Source organism: Paramisgurnus dabryanus, chromosome 8, assembly GCF_030506205.2.
Source record: "Paramisgurnus dabryanus chromosome 8, PD_genome_1.1, whole genome shotgun sequence".
NCBI lineage: Eukaryota > Metazoa > Chordata > Actinopteri > Cypriniformes > Cobitidae > Paramisgurnus > Paramisgurnus dabryanus.
The window spans coordinates 22,513,719-22,529,950 of NC_133344.1; the positions used below are offsets into that span (position 1 = coordinate 22,513,719).

Below are 16,232 nucleotides of genomic sequence, written 5' to 3' on the forward strand. Positions count from 1 at the left end.
AAAATACATATTTTTGTGTTTTAGTAGCAGCAAGCTGTTGAAATAACGCTCATCAATAGTCTTTGTGCTTTGAGAGAGAGTAATTTGGATTCGGAAGAGATTAACCACACATGGGAATGGTAATGGTTTTCTATGTATATACTTAAGGAAGTAATCACATCAACAAAGTCTCTGCAATTACGCCAGATTTATTTTTCCTGCTATACACATCTAAACCGACAAGAATGTAATCTTGCGCTGAGCTTTTATCACACATGACTAAAAAAATCGTTCATGCTGGAAAACTTTCACTGTTTACTGCCAAAACAACCAGGCGTCGAAAAATGATGAGCACTTTTATTCAGAGGGATTTTAACGATGAAAACTTCCTGACTTCCTGTTGCACTTATGGGAAACGCAGAGAGGCGTCTCTTTGTGCAAGGCTTTGACCAGAGGAAACTTTCATTAGTTAAAAATAGCCTGGCGTCAAAATTTCATGCGTGATCTGCTTCTGTCAGATTTGGTGTCCTTGAGACGGTGTCCGCTGTAAGACAATGTGTCTAATTGTGTTTCCAGGGCTCTAAGGAAATTAATATGTTCCTGCAAAAAGATAACGCAAATCTTTTCAATACCTTTCACATATATGTAACTAGAGGATCCTCTAGGGCTTATCATTAAATGACCGGTGCTTTTTTCTGCTTTTACATTGTTGCTCCTTTTCATCTTTTCATCATCTCTTCTCATCTCTCTGCATCATCTCTCCTGCTATATTTAGCCAGTAGACTGAGGCCTTGGCGCCAGACCGTTTAAGACCTGTCAAAGTCCCTCATATTTCCCCTTGTCACATGTATACCCAGCGCCTCCACCAGCTTCAGCCCCCTCTCTCCTCCGTCCAACCCAGCTCTTTCTCTCATCCATTCATAAGATCCTGTTTGATTTTCTTTATATCTTCTTTTCATTTGGTTGGTGGATTTGATCATACAATTTGCTCATCGCATAGTCCATTTTGTATCACCAAACTAAGTCAGTATACAACGTCTCGTGCCATTACCTTTGCCCAACTTTAATGCAAAATAATTGTATTGACAGCTCTGGTGTAACATAACTATCTACACCAGCCTGTTTACTTAACCACCATCCATCTGCCCAGAGGCAAATTGGTGGACTTCATAGATATTTGGTCAAATAATGCAACAGTTTTGCCAAACCTATACAACGAGTTTACAAATTAATTTTTTTTTACAAGACAGATGATATAAATCTCGTAATGCGAAGAGAAATACACAGCAAATCACAATATTTACAAATAACTCGTGTTTTTAGCCTACTGGAAATCATTTAATATTTTTACCATAAGGCCTTCAGGTCATAACTCTTCGAATCTACACAAAACACAATCCGAGAAGAAACTATTCATAAAACAAAACTATATGGGTGAGCATCATTACCTTTTTCAGGTAACAGGTGGGGGCGCTCTAATAACTTTACCTCAGAGAGCTGTGTACCTGAATCTTCAGTGCCATGTAGTGTCATCACCCGATACAATAGCAAATCACAAGTTAAGGTCTATTAGAGAAAACAAGCTTATCCTTTAAATTTAACATCAATTAAATGTATCTTTAATGCATAGACAGAACACACTGATTTTCGACTGTATTATTTTATACTAAATTATTTTTAGTGCACACATTTTAATTGTTATTTAAAGGTTTTTCGTAGAGGACTACAACACACTTAGATTCAGTATGTTCGCTGTAAAATGCAATAAAATGTAATGTAACATGTAATAATATACTAGTATAATTTATTAGAAACGAGAGTCCTTGAACAGCAAAAGCCCGCATAATTCTGACCCTGTATTTATTTGTCATTTATTTGATCATACTTGCTTTTCTGTCCCCATGATTATGAATCACGCGCAATCTTACATGCAACAAGTGCTATGTGCTTATTTTGTAAGTTGATACACTCTTATTTGATACAGTTCATAGTCATTTTTAAAGTTAAGTTCAGTATAATTCAGTAATAATATAATTATAAAGTATAGAACGCCTTCTTTATCATTTGTTAAATAACAATATTATTTATATTCTTTCATTGTATGTATCTTATGTTAAATAAGCCTATGATAAAAATACTAAAGAGCTTAGTGCTAATACGTACCTTTTAACATTTAATTTAGAAATCTGATTTGATAATATAATTATACTATTTTATATTTGTTTTCATATTATTTTGTTTCATGTTTGAATTCAATTACAAGGTATACTAAAATGTTTTCCGATAAAATTGTTTAATAGTTTTAATTCTAAATAACAACAACAAGCGACATCTTAAAATATGTCTGGTCGATATTCAGTGAGAATGACACAGATAAGGGAAGAATGCTCTTATATTGTATCGGTTTGTATTTGTTTGAGATGCAGCATATATAGACGCCCATCTTAAACAAAGTAGCCTAACTGATGAGACGCAGGTGAGTTTAGGTGTTGGGATTCATAAGATAAGTTGATCAAATCGAGTCTATTCAGCAACTAATGGATAAAGTGTTTGCGCAGCACACATTAATGTCAACACCGACCTTTATAATCCCTCCGGAGCTGTTAGATATTTAGTCCGCTGTCTTTTAAACAGTTTTGAGTCGCCTGATAAGAAATATTACAACACAAAGCTATAGGTTGTGCTATCTGGAGTTTGATGTAAAGCAAGAGTCTATCAACCCCAGCGCCATACAAACATTATAAACATGTAGGCCTATAAAAGCTCAGCTGTAAAAAAAAAAAATGCAGCATGAAGTTTAAATAACTTAGTTTCCAACCTACTATTTTAAGTTTTGGCTTATGAAAAGTTGAGATATTAAAATAAAGTTTAAATTTTTTAAGCAAAAGAACATAAAAACATATGTTGATTTGACCAAAAATGCTGCATATTTTTACAGTGTACATGCAGAACATCATGATTTGTTCGCAGCAACATACATAGCATTTTATAACTGCATAAATTAACTTATTATATATGGCAACTGTCAAACTTATGGCATTAAATGTATGCTAAGCTGCAGACAGATTGTGGTTAGCAGATTTAAGGACAAACTCTACAACATTAGGTTGTACACCTGTGAATATTACTAAGATGCGTTTGATTTCTTTTTTCTAGGATGAGCTATTCAAAGATGTTCTGATAACCAAAAGGCCTATTTATCAATAATTATGTTTTCACCTGAGCCCTACTTTCAGATTGTGGTAGAAAAAAGTCCCACATTTTGGGAAAAAAGGAGAAATTATTGCACATTTATTGCAGTGACTCCATATAAAACATATCATTTACTGGAGAGCTGTAACACCAACAAAAGCATTATACTGTAATATACAACATTTTGAGATAGCCAAAATACTTAATAAATACAAAATCTTGTTTTTATGGTTTAAGAGAAGCAGTACAATCACCTGATGATTTAGTTATGAGAAGAAAGGAGAAAAGAGAGGGTTATTGAATAAAGCTTGTTCCCATTGGGATGCGCAATGTGTGGACGATTTAAGTAGTGTTTTGGAACAGCTACAAAATCTTAAACGGATTTCTAACAAGCCTTGAATTGACTCATTGTAGATTGTGTATCAGTGTCAACGCAAGTCACGGCAGACGGTTTATAGATTGTTTGTTTAACTAAACGTACAAATTTGCACATCAGCCTTCTGACACCAAAGACACGAGGAAACCTTTGACACCTCTCACTGAAATCTCTGCTCTATCTTCTGTTGGTATTTATAGGTTGACGCTCCAGTGATAAGGTTGCACTGATGGTCTGGAGAGAGAGACTGAAGGTGCGAGGTCGGCCACCAACTTCTAGCACATCCACATCACATTGGCTTTTGAAACATTTTACCCTGCTTTGCTGTATATGAGAAGTGTGCATCTATGGGGCATTGATGCTTTGTGTCTGTGGGTAAGAAACACCTAAAAAGTGAAGTATTTTATAGGAATGTTTTAAAAAATGTATGTTCTGATACGTATTGCTCAACATAATAAAGCTCACTGTGGTGACAGCAATAGTTTTGTTTGTGGTTTTGTCTGCCCTGTGGGTGTCAGGTCAAGTTGCATATTACTACTCATGAATTTCTTCATGAATCTGATTACAATCTGAGTACAAATATTTCAAAATAACAAGGCCAAATGAACAGGAGGTTTTTTTTTGAGCTGAATTAATGCTTCGTTAGAGCTAAGCATTACTTTTATCAACATATTTACATGTATGAATAAGTATATTTATAAAACATTAGCTTTGGGGCAGTTGAGAAATATCTTTTTCATACACAACTGGTCATGGAAAATGTGTATGATATTATAATGATACAAAAATTAAACAGATGAAATAAAGCAGCAATGGAGGAAATATCAGCCAATGTCCTGAAACCTGTAGACTGGAATTATTATAAAGAAAAACATTTTACTGTACAAATACAGTGATTTAGATTTTAGCCTCTTGCTCAGATTCTTATTTCATAAATCAAATGCCTTTTCTCTATGACAAATATATTCTGAAGAGATTATTAAAAAGAGAAGGTACATTATCAATCAATAAACAAAGAATTGTGAGAAAGTCAAAATGCATATACTGTATTAAGCAAACACACACTTGCATAAATTTCTATTTCATAATCAGATTATTACAAAAAATAATCCATACAACGCATCTGCACTGCATTCAGTCCCAAATTCATTCCAACTGTAACTTTGCCTATTATACTGTAAATTATGGTAAACAACAGACAGATTTTTTCGGTAACACTTTACAATTGTATTAGTACAAATTAGTAAATGCATTAACTAACATGAACAAACAATGGACAATAGTTTTCAGCATGTATTACTTCTTGTTAATGCTAGTTAAGTCAATACGCTTATTTATGTTAGTTCATGTTGCATTAATTAATGTTAACAGTTTGATTTTATAAATATATCAGATAATAACAAAATTAACACTAAATGCTGTTGAAGAATTATTCATTGTTAGTTCATGTTAGCTAATGCAATAACTAACGTTAACAAATACAACCTTATTTTAAAGTGTTACCATTTTCTCAGCTATTTAGGCTTTCAACATGCAGTGAGCTGTCAGTCAACAGCACTTATTTAAACATTTCAGCAAAATAATAACTAACATTAATTTCCTTTCGCACTTTCACAGCTCTTGTATCAGTTTGGCTGGAATTTAGTTCAGTGTGATTATGTGTAACAAGTTTCATCCAATCAAACTGAGTTTAGATAATATTAATCTAATTTCTAATTCAATTCACTAAATAAAACGAAAATACATAAAGATATATCAATAAAACCATAATGTGTTTAAGGAAAGTTTGGGTAGCCGTCTGAATCACCTGCATGAATGTGCTGTGGATCCTCGAGACCCCTGTTGCTTAATATCAGCCTTGCACACATCATCGAGGAAAAAAACAAATAATGACACATCTGTAAACGAACATCCCTTCGAAAAAAAGAATTCTGAATTCATAATGTAATAAACTTGGTCTAAATAACATCAAATATATAGAACAAATGTGTTGAATAATAAAACACTATAACGTAACGCAACATTTCGATCATAAACATAACCAAATGTCATTAATGAACTACAATACGCTTCTACTAAACATGAAAACACTACGGCAGGTGTGTTCTTAAAAAGGAAATGGTTTCAATTGTGCAGCAATCAACAGTTTGATGATGTAAGAGTCAGACTCAGTGTAATGCTGTATAACGTTAGGCTTAAACTCATCTAATCTGAACACACAACACTCATACACAAAGAATAAAAGATGCACAGCGCACACCGGACACTGATAATAATATTAGCAATATGACACATCATTGAGAAAAAGTGGTGACCCATCTACAGTACATCAGACCAGTCCAGGTTAATATGCAAGCTCTCTTCTCTTTGAAACGGTGGCTACATCACTTAAAATTTTATCCAGGGAAAATTAAATTAAATTAGGGGATCTTATCTGAGAATGACTGTATGACACCCTCTTAATTCTTCAAACCTTTTTCTGTTTGATTAAAAGAAACTCATAAAGATATCAAGCTGATGTTGCCTTTTTAATAGGGTACCGTGGTACGGGTTTTACTGTCGAGATTGTTTAAAGGCAGGTGGGAGGCTTTCATGGGTCTGAGATCAGAGCTGGTTTAAGGAAATACGGTGGTGTAGAGGCTAAGGGGTTGGCTCTCATTGGTGGGGAGTGGAGAACGGTAACCCTCGAAGTTCCTGGGAATGCTTCCACTGGTTGAGCCGGAGCTATTGCTGAGCGTCTCGATGCTTCCCTCCCTCTGCAACTCTGTTACAAGACAAAGAGAAGAGCGAATGTGTAAGCGATAATGTATGGGCAGCAGCAGGTGGATATCACAGAAATAAGCCCTGACATCGTGATCAGGTGTGATCGCACTAAAGGGGCTTATTAGGCGATAACAACTGGCTGCATGTACATTATCCCGCGTATTATATGGCAATTTACCTCATTAGTAAGGCTGGATCTGGATTCAGATGTTCCAGATTGATTCCATTTCGATTCTTGGTTCGATTTAGGGATGCATAACGATTAATTGCGATTAATCTATAGCAGAATAAAAGTTTTTGTTTACATCATATATGTGTGTGAACTGTGTATAATAATTATGTATGTGTAAATATGCACACATGCATGTATAATTGTAAGAAAAAAATATATTTATATATGAAGTATTTTTATTTATATAATATAAATTGTACATAAATATACAAATGTATATACACATTTAAACATTTCTTAAATATATAACTGCATGTGTGTGCATTTATCTATACAAAGTTATTATACACAGTTCACACACACATATATGATCGTGATTATAATCGTGATTAATCGTTACGCATCCCTAGTTCGATTCTCAAATTGATTTTATACTCGATTCTCGATTTAACTCAATGAATATAGATTTAATACAAATACTATATTTATAAAAAAGAACAGTGAACATAAGTTTACAAGTGGGTAATTCATTAAAAGAAATTAAGAGCCACAAATCCGTATATTAAACTCAAATTTTCTGTACATTGTAGGTACACTCGGGTACATTAAAACAGAACCCATCTCTAATTTAATGCATACAATTATTTTAAATAAAATATCATTTTCATGCAAGATGAAAAATGTATGCAGAAAAAAGTCTGAATAGTCGCATTCCTTGATCAAACAGAATCAGTTTATTTAATAAAAAAAAAAACGATTAATCAAAAAATATATATATATTTGCCCAGCCCTACTCATTAGTAACAATAATATTGATTTGAAATATTTTATTTGCACATTTTTAATGAATGCAGACCTTCTGCAAGGAAAACCCATTTACTTTTGGTTTTAAGATAAGAATAGACATTTAAATGTCATGAACACACTAATTTGTGTAATCATTTGTAAATATAATGTCATATATGTTATAAAAGACATATTTATATTTAATTTTTGTGTAATATTAAACTGTACCTGTTAAAAAGATTTGCAGCATCCCATGTGTTATCAGTTTTAATTGGTTATCTCGGAATAACATACATTGGAATGTCACGATTGACCAATCAGAATCAAGCATTTAAGAGTGCCGTGTAATCAAAACACAATAGTAAACACATTAAACTTGTGATTCATGAAAAAAACTGCATAAGGATTCACTGCAAAGATTTTTGTTAAATGTATACATCATAAAGCAAAATATACAAGAGTTTAGGAAGAATGAGGCACAGAAGTAGGTTATTGTTAATCAAGGATACATTAGACAAAGTGACTGGTACTGTTGTACACAGTGTTTATAAATATTTATTACTTCTTTATACCAAAGAGGAAACAACAGTTCCACTGTAAATACAGGCACTTTAAAACATGTTTAGAACATGAAGAGTAAAATGGTGTAAATGCACATTTTGAGATAAAATATACGTAACAAATGACTTGGTCCAAAATCACCTGACATCTGATGTTAATAAAACTATGACACAACAAACATTTGTTGATTTATTGGGCAAACAATCAAATTTTGCACGTTTTATAGTGTTTCAGCATGATTTGTATTGTATTTCTTATGTTTTTAAACATTGCCAGTATATACACGGCCTCACAACAGCACAGAGTCAACAACAGCTGTGATATATGCAATGTTTTTAACATACGTCAGTGTCCATCATTTTCAAGTTATTATCTGTTGTGTATACACACAATGTCTGGCATACAAACACACACGGTACGGTGCTAAAATGATAGCGGGACTGGGTGGCCACATTTCCTCTGATGATTTGCGCTCAGGGGGGAAGTGAGGAGCTGTTTGTTTTCTTTGCGAAGTGTGCACATACTCTTCTGACAGGTGCTCGTAAATCCAGTTCTGCAGGGTGAAAGTGAAAGAAGCATGCCAAGAAAGAGACGGTAGCTATGCTTTCCCTCGTGTGCCCGCCTGGCAGATAGCACAGGCACGCAATGTGGCGGAGTCTGAACCTGCTCGCACGCGCTCGCGCAGGTATGCGCAAATAAATGCAGGTTGAATGATGCCACGGAGCCTTGTAGCAATTACAGACAAGAGCACAAGCGGTCAGGGCTCACACCTGGACCGGACACTGCTGATGTGGACAGCCTGCGGCGAGTGTTTGTTTGTGAATCTGCATGTAGGAAGAGCACCAGCAGTGATACGTTTCCGCAGGAACTGTGCTTTTGGCCTTAGTGTGGGACAAATAATGATGTCACACACGTATATGGAGGGTGAGGTCAGGTGGCTTAAAATTGCATCATACATCAAACAAATGCCTTACATTAAATTAAACGCAATCTGTCACTACATCTGTATTTTGATCATACACAAATTACACACACTGTCAAAAACTTTCTGCTCCCCCTCACTGGATCAACGTAGGCATGTCTGATTGTTTTGTGGCCCCTGCGGCTGCACCACGGCTGCCAGGTCTTCAGCAACAAGGCTCCAGCCAAATACTATTAAACAAGCTGTTTTTAGGCAGTAAACACCAGTCCACCATGACACAGAGACATTTGAAGATCCCATTTGCTGTGGGAAACCAGCACACGCTTACTCTGTAAAGAACACGAGTGCATGGCGTAGAACATGTGGGCATGCGACTCCAAACTCGGTTTTGGTGGCTTTGAGTCAACTGATCATTAGAAGGACACAAAACTTGATCAAAGCACATGAAGGGTATTTAATCAGAATGGTGTGTCAGTGTACATGCCAATGAGAGAGTGGGCACAATCTGTACCGCCATTATAAGGGAGAGAGGCGGGCAAGAGGGACACAGGGCACATTTCGTACGTATTTAACAAGGTGGTTAATTCGTACGACCACACTTTTTTGTACATTTGTGAGCGATTTGCTTTTGCCCCTGTGACATTGGGGTTAGGGGCAGGCTTAGGGGTGGGGCTTCATTATTGATATTTTATGATAACCTATAAAGATAATTAATTTTGTACAATTCATACAAATTTGCCAACTTATAAAATACATACGAATTTCAGTGAGATCATTTTTTTTTATTGTATATTTTGTTTTAGTCTTGAGGACTAAATTAAATATAATATAATGTTAAACTAAATAAAATTATTATTATTATTAATTCATAATAAAAAAATATTAATATGTACAATATGTGCTGAGTAATTAAAAAAGCTCCTCTCACACAGAAGTTAAATAAAAACAATATTAAGAAGTATTTGGCATTTATTTTAGATATCGGATTAAAAATACAGGACAAAAAATATCTGCTTGTGTGCACAAAAATTATGTGATCAAAATTGGTTTATTTTAAATTACTTTATAATCATAAATGAAAAAATAAGTTAAGTTATAATAGCTTATATAATATAATCTATAATAACTATCAGTAGTCAACAATTAAAACAATAAGATGAAATTACTTGGTTTGATAGGCCTACCTAAATATTTAAAGGAAAACACCACTGTTTTTCAATATTTTCCTATGTTCTTACCTCAACTTAGACAAATTAATACATACCTATATTTTTCAATGCGTGCACTTAATCTTTGTACAGCATGTCGTGAATGTGTTAGCATTTAGTCTAGCCCCATTCATTCCTTAGGATCCAAACAGGGATGAATTTAGAAGCCACCAAACACTTCAATGTTTTTTCTACTTAAAGACTACTACATGAGTACACTCTTAGAAAGGATTTGTTAATTTTTTACACATCTCTGTGCATTAAGCTTTTAACACATTGTGGGTAATTTAACACATTAGGTGTCATTTTGTGTTGACTTTGTGTTAAAAGTAACACAAAATGTGTTGTTTCAATAATAACAGAGAGATGGGTAGATTTGCATTTAGTGTGTTGTCCCAGAATCAACACTAATGTGTTGTTTTTAACACATTCGTTTTTAAGAGTGTAGTTACATGAGTAAGTATGATGGCACAAAATAAAACGTGGTGATTTTTTAAGTGGATAAAAAATGAGAACTATATTGTATGGCGGAAGAGGCTTAGTTTGCAGCACAACATCATCACTCCTGACTACTCCCCCTCTTGCTCAAACTTCCGTCAACATCACTGCACCCGAGGTCGAAGTGTTGCAAATTAAGTGCTCTTCCGCAATACAATATAGTTCTCATTAATAAATAAAAAATCACCACGTTTTATTTTGTGCCACCATACTTACTCGTGTAACTACTCATGTAACAGTCTTTAAATAGAGAAAACATGGTGTTTGGTGGCTTCTAAATTCATCCCTGTTTGGATCCTAAGGAATGAATGGGGCTAGGCTTAATGCTAACACATTCACAACACGCTGTACAAAGATGAAGTGCATGCATTGAAAAAAGATAGGTATGTATTAATTTGTCTAAGTTGAGGTAAGAACATAGTAAAATATTGAAAAACGGTGGTGTTTCCTTTAAGGCGGCAACTATTTCTTTACAGTGTTGTTTAAATAGTATATGTACTGGTAGATTCCTGATCCACATCTCTAATATACAAACATATTAATAACACATTCTTATTTTTATATGCAGTTATATTTTATATTTATCATTGCAAATGGATGCGCATAAACAAACCTTATTGACAAGCACGTGTAAGTGCGCACACAAATACACACAAACGCACAGTTAATAGTTATTTCACAGCCCCTCTGAGATTATCCCTCAAATGAAAAGCTGGCATTAAAGAAGTCATCCTCTTTAAAGATGGGCATTAGCAACACCCCAGCTGAGGGGCTTTAGGGGTATTGTGGGAACACATGGGACACTACTGCTGTGACAGAGCCACATCCTGTATCCAGTTTACTTATTCTGTCTGGGCTATTATTAGCATCTGACCCCGTTCCAGACTGGATGCAATGAAAGTGGCTGGAGTGCAGCCCATGGCCCATGCTAAACACACAGACACATGTTAAAAGTCTCCATATTTCATGGTCATTACAGAATGCGGTGCAGGTAAAGGTGGCAGGCTTTCATTGTGCTTTCAATTACCAAGTAATGAAAACCTACTGTTACCTTCCCTGCCCCTGAACATACCATACCCGAGCATAAACACCCAGCAAGGGCACATATTTCATTCACTCATTAGAGACAGAGACGTACCGTCGGTGGAGAGCTTTAGACTCGGTGTGTATGGGACTTGTTAAGAGTATGAAGATGATCAAACTGGCATTACTCTTTAACTTCATAATGCTTTTTATTAGTGGTGCTTGTTAAGGCAAGCATCACTGTTTTTATTGCTCATACTTTTGTAGTATAGGATTAATTCGCAACCCATCAGCCCCAAGTATTAAACTCTGGCACGTAACTCATCCTTTCACTTTTTGCGCTACAGACCTGAATGATACCTTAAAACATTGAGGCTTATTAATGAGAGTTGCGCCACTACCTTCAAACCCCCCTAACCTAGAAAATGCATGTTTATATGTGTTTCTATCAGAAAATGAGTCGCCAGTGTGTGTTATTATACAAATCCATCTATTCTTCTTTGTGTAATCTCCTTTAAACCACAACAGTCACACAAAACAGGCTGTTTGGGATCCCCTATCAATGTGATGTCACATTGATACCGCCCCAACCATAAACTCTCACAGACTCCGCCTTATGAGGGTGTAGATCAACCTTCTGCCAGAGACAAATGTTTTGATGTAGTCCGCTCTACCCACTACTTTGCATACGGGGAGAGGAACAGAAGCTTTCTTTGCATTTAAAGAAACACACACAAAATAGCGTGTTTTCAATTGCAGCCACAAATGGCCATGTCCAACATCGTATAATGAAAGCTATGTGGTGTATTTTGAGCTGAAACTTTACAAACACATTCTGGGGATACCAGAGACTATTTTATATATACTGTAGCTGAAAACACCTAGGTTAGCGGCCCTTTCATGTTTTTGCTGGTGCTTTACAAAAAATAAAAGAGATCCAAACCACATTAAGCACCGGAACATCATTGATATTTGTGGTGAACTATTTAGGTCACAAAGCAAGCAAATACCCTTAGGTTAAGGGTATGTTCAGATCCGCCTATCAATCACCCTAGCAACACCTTAGCAACCATCCGCACCCCTTAGCAATGTGGCAATGAGTTCTGCAGAGTCGAGCATCACTCACGTTTTGCTTTGGAAAACTCTTCATGAATCATGCACCGTCTGTCTCCGGTGAGTGCTAAAAAGCACTGAGTGATGTTCTCGCTTTAAATTGCCAGACAGTAATGCAAGTAATGAATGATAAAACTTACAGTCATAAAAAATGAATCAGACTTCTGACCACGACCACACACAAAGATCTGTCAGAGGCGGCAGAACAGATCGTGATGCTCTGACTTTGCCGCCTTGTTTTTAACCCAGTGTACACAGTGAGATGAGTCCAAATAAAAGCATATTCATGTTCCTCTGTGTAATGTATCAACAGCTCTACTGTAGCATTAACACAAAAGTGTGAATGCTACTTACCCACTGCACATTTACTTACAGGGTTAAATTATTTAAAATCCACTTTTTCTGTGAAATAACATGCTATCACCTTCACGTGTTACTGCGCTGGAAGAGCAAGAGGAAATGTTTCTAGGAAATGTGAGAAGACATATTATCCTCTCACACACGATGTTAGCGTGACCCATGTCTGTTAAAACTGAGGCTTGAGCTGAAATGAGATTTTTACATCTTCTGAAGAAAATTTGAGTGGTGTTTGCTGTATGCAAAACTGATTAATATAAAGCATAAGGGTTGCGGAGTGATTTTTCAGATTAGTCAGAATGGTTTGTTTTAATCTCTAACAAAGTTTAAGCAATAATAATCGTGATGTTTATCATTAGCAAGCACCAATAATAACAACTCTCAGGCCTTGGTAATAAATTTGGTTTATTTAAACGGTTTCTAAATGGTATATAGTGTTAGCAAACTTTTCAAACGTGCTAAATGAGCTAAATAGGACCGAAATCCATTAACATAACAAACATGAGTGATTCTTTATTTACCCGACTGGTTACAAGTAGACCACAGACTCTCAATAAACCCCCAGTCAAACAAAATCGCTCAGATTCAGTGAGCATTAAGAAGGTCTATTACTGCTACCAGAGTAATTGGTTAAATAGTTGCTCAAGGCGCAGGTCTCAAATTTAAGCCAGTGGGATGGAAGGCTCCTGCCATTTACAATTACAAACCACTCAGGCTGGTGGCTTAATTTGAGTTTTGATTCGATTACTTGATTTAATTGCTGTCCATATTACTTTATGTCTCTGTGATTGATGGGCCCGGTCAATGTGACGGCCGTGGAGCTGAACGTCATGCCATGCATCTGAAGGACTGAAACCCTGAGTCGTGTAGCTAGTACACACACAAACACACGTGCGCACACACATACACGCGCAGACACACATGTGAGGTTTATTAAAGCCCTGCAATCTGAGGATGAATACTAAACTTGGCTGTTTTTTTCAATAAACCCATAAATACAATACAGATATATGGAATAGATGTAAATCACATATACAGTAAGTTACCCTGCCTGTGAAATCCAGGCCAAAATCTCATTGTCATTTTGAGTCAAAGTTTGATCTCAATAATTGATATCACTATGATTTTAATCTCTGACATTGCCTTGTCAGTATTAAAGACATCAACATTATGATACATTATGTAGGATAATTTTAAAACAAAAATAAGTTACCGCCAAAATCCGTATTGTATCTGGTCAGTATTAAAAAGTAAATTTTTACTTTTACGCAAAATCCGATATCCACCGTGTTATTCGGTCATCTTTCCTCCCATTTTTTCCAAAACGCGATAAACGCCAGTCCTCCTTCACTGCAGAATGCAATAAATCCACTTAACCAATCACAGCGCACCATTCCATGCACTGTAAACAACAATGGTGCCATTTTGAATACACACAGAATCCTTCTCATCTACTTTGTACTTCGTAATCAACAAACAAAACAAAATAATACTTTGATGGCATTGATAAACCTGTGGTGGTTTTCTGTGGCGGGGAAGAAATGTAAGCCATAAAGATCGAATTATTTAGGTGAGAGGCACCCGGGCGAAGGAAAAATGACGGTTGCTTGTTCTCACACGACAGCATCAAGCTTCTGTCATGCTAACACTTTGACCCCAGCGGATCTTATGAAAAACTTTCCATTATTTTACTTAGTCAAAGAAAATCGAGCAGCAGGACCAAAACATTTTACAGCTGATCACTGTCAAAAAAGTTCAGCGACGACATCCCAAGGATGACAGCAGCAATGACCTAATATGACCTAATATCCTAATATGACAAATCAGTGCCTGCCACTAGTGAACTATATGATTATAACATGGCAAAGATAAATGCAAATTTATATATGGATTCAATAGATTTATTGCATTTTGCGAAAAAAAATCATTTATAATTCATTTTTGAAAATCAAATGATGGATTTGAATTTATAATGTTATTATAACCTAAAGATGCTATGTGAAAGTTTGTGACAGAAAATAGTGTTGTTTATCTTGTCACTTTCTTGGTATAGAAAACACATGTTTACCCAAATTTGCCTAAATGGATTTATTATCAAACTCTTTATATACAGTATAACATATATGTTAATTAATTGATTTCGCATATATTAAAACATGTCACATACAATTACTTTGAATACTAGAACATGTGGCATATACAAATATATTTAAAATATGATGCACATTATATCTGTGTACATCTAAATTCCAATGGCATAAGACTGTAAGTGAAACACCTCCAAAACTTATACATATATACATACATATATATGAACTTATGTTCACATGTGGCCCCAGATCAGACTCCTGTATAGTTACCATTTCTCACTACCCCAAACATGTGTACACTTAACACACCCACACTGCTCAACTTCCTTAAGCTTTCATCTACCAGCCACAAACACATTAGCAATAAACAGCAACACATGAAATCTGCTTTGCATAATTGCCATTTTACTTTGCATTAGTCAGATCATCACTAAGTAATGAAATAATAGTGGTAAAAGATGTTGTTCTTTTTAAGCGCACGATGCGGGAGATCACCTGCAGGAGGCGGGACGCTTTGAGAAGAAAAAAGGAAAATGTTTATTCACAGCACAGAGGGCCGTGTGCATGAGTGCTTTTTTAAGTGTGAGGCCATTAGAGGCAACAGCGTTATGTGTGTGTGTGTGTGTGTGTGTGTGTGTGTGTGTGTGTGAGAGAGGAACAAACGCAGTGACAGTCACACTCTCTCTAGCATGCTTCGCTTGCTCTCTCCTCTTTTCACTTTCCTGGAAAGTGCTACAGTCAGGTCAGTGATCTCATATGGGCAGGCAACGCCTGGACCGTTAGCGCTGTAACGCCTTTCAGCTGCACATTCAAGAAACTCATCCATTACGTTCTCTATCACTAATGCATGCAACCTCCTTTAATGATATATTGATACAGAGCACATGTGCAGATGTGATGAGAGACAGAAAGGATGCATTCGAATGTCTGCATTTTTAGAGTATGTGGGGTGAGCAAGGCACAAACTAAAGCAGGGTTAATTGTAACGCAGCTACTTTACATATTTGTAGGACCGAGCAATCTGTGCTTTTGGTCTACTTTAGAAGATGATCTCCTGTGAAAAGTTTTGATGTGTTTTGGATAAGATATTGAACAAAAAGTGTTTTGGAGGCTAAACCTAAAACATAACACCATTTTGAAACATGTCAGTAACTCCTAACTGATAGCTGGGATTGAAAACATTTTTACACAG

General features: G+C 35.8%; 1 protein-coding gene across 2 annotated transcripts in view; it reads right to left on the minus strand.

Moving 5' to 3' along the window:
* Positions 1–4,476: 4,476 nt before the first annotated feature.
* The window catches only part of bcas3 (BCAS3 microtubule associated cell migration factor), a 260,836-nt gene continuing 249,080 nt past the window's right edge, over positions 4,477–16,232 (minus strand). The window contains exon 25 of one of the 2 annotated variants that reach the window (XM_065281017.2): positions 4,477–6,311. In XM_065281017.2, the coding sequence (XP_065137089.1) occupies positions 6,163–6,311 (149 nt within the window). In that variant the 3' untranslated portion in view covers positions 4,477–6,162. The remainder of the gene's footprint in view (positions 6,312–16,232) is intronic. The other variant, XM_065281016.2, reaches the window with a different exon arrangement.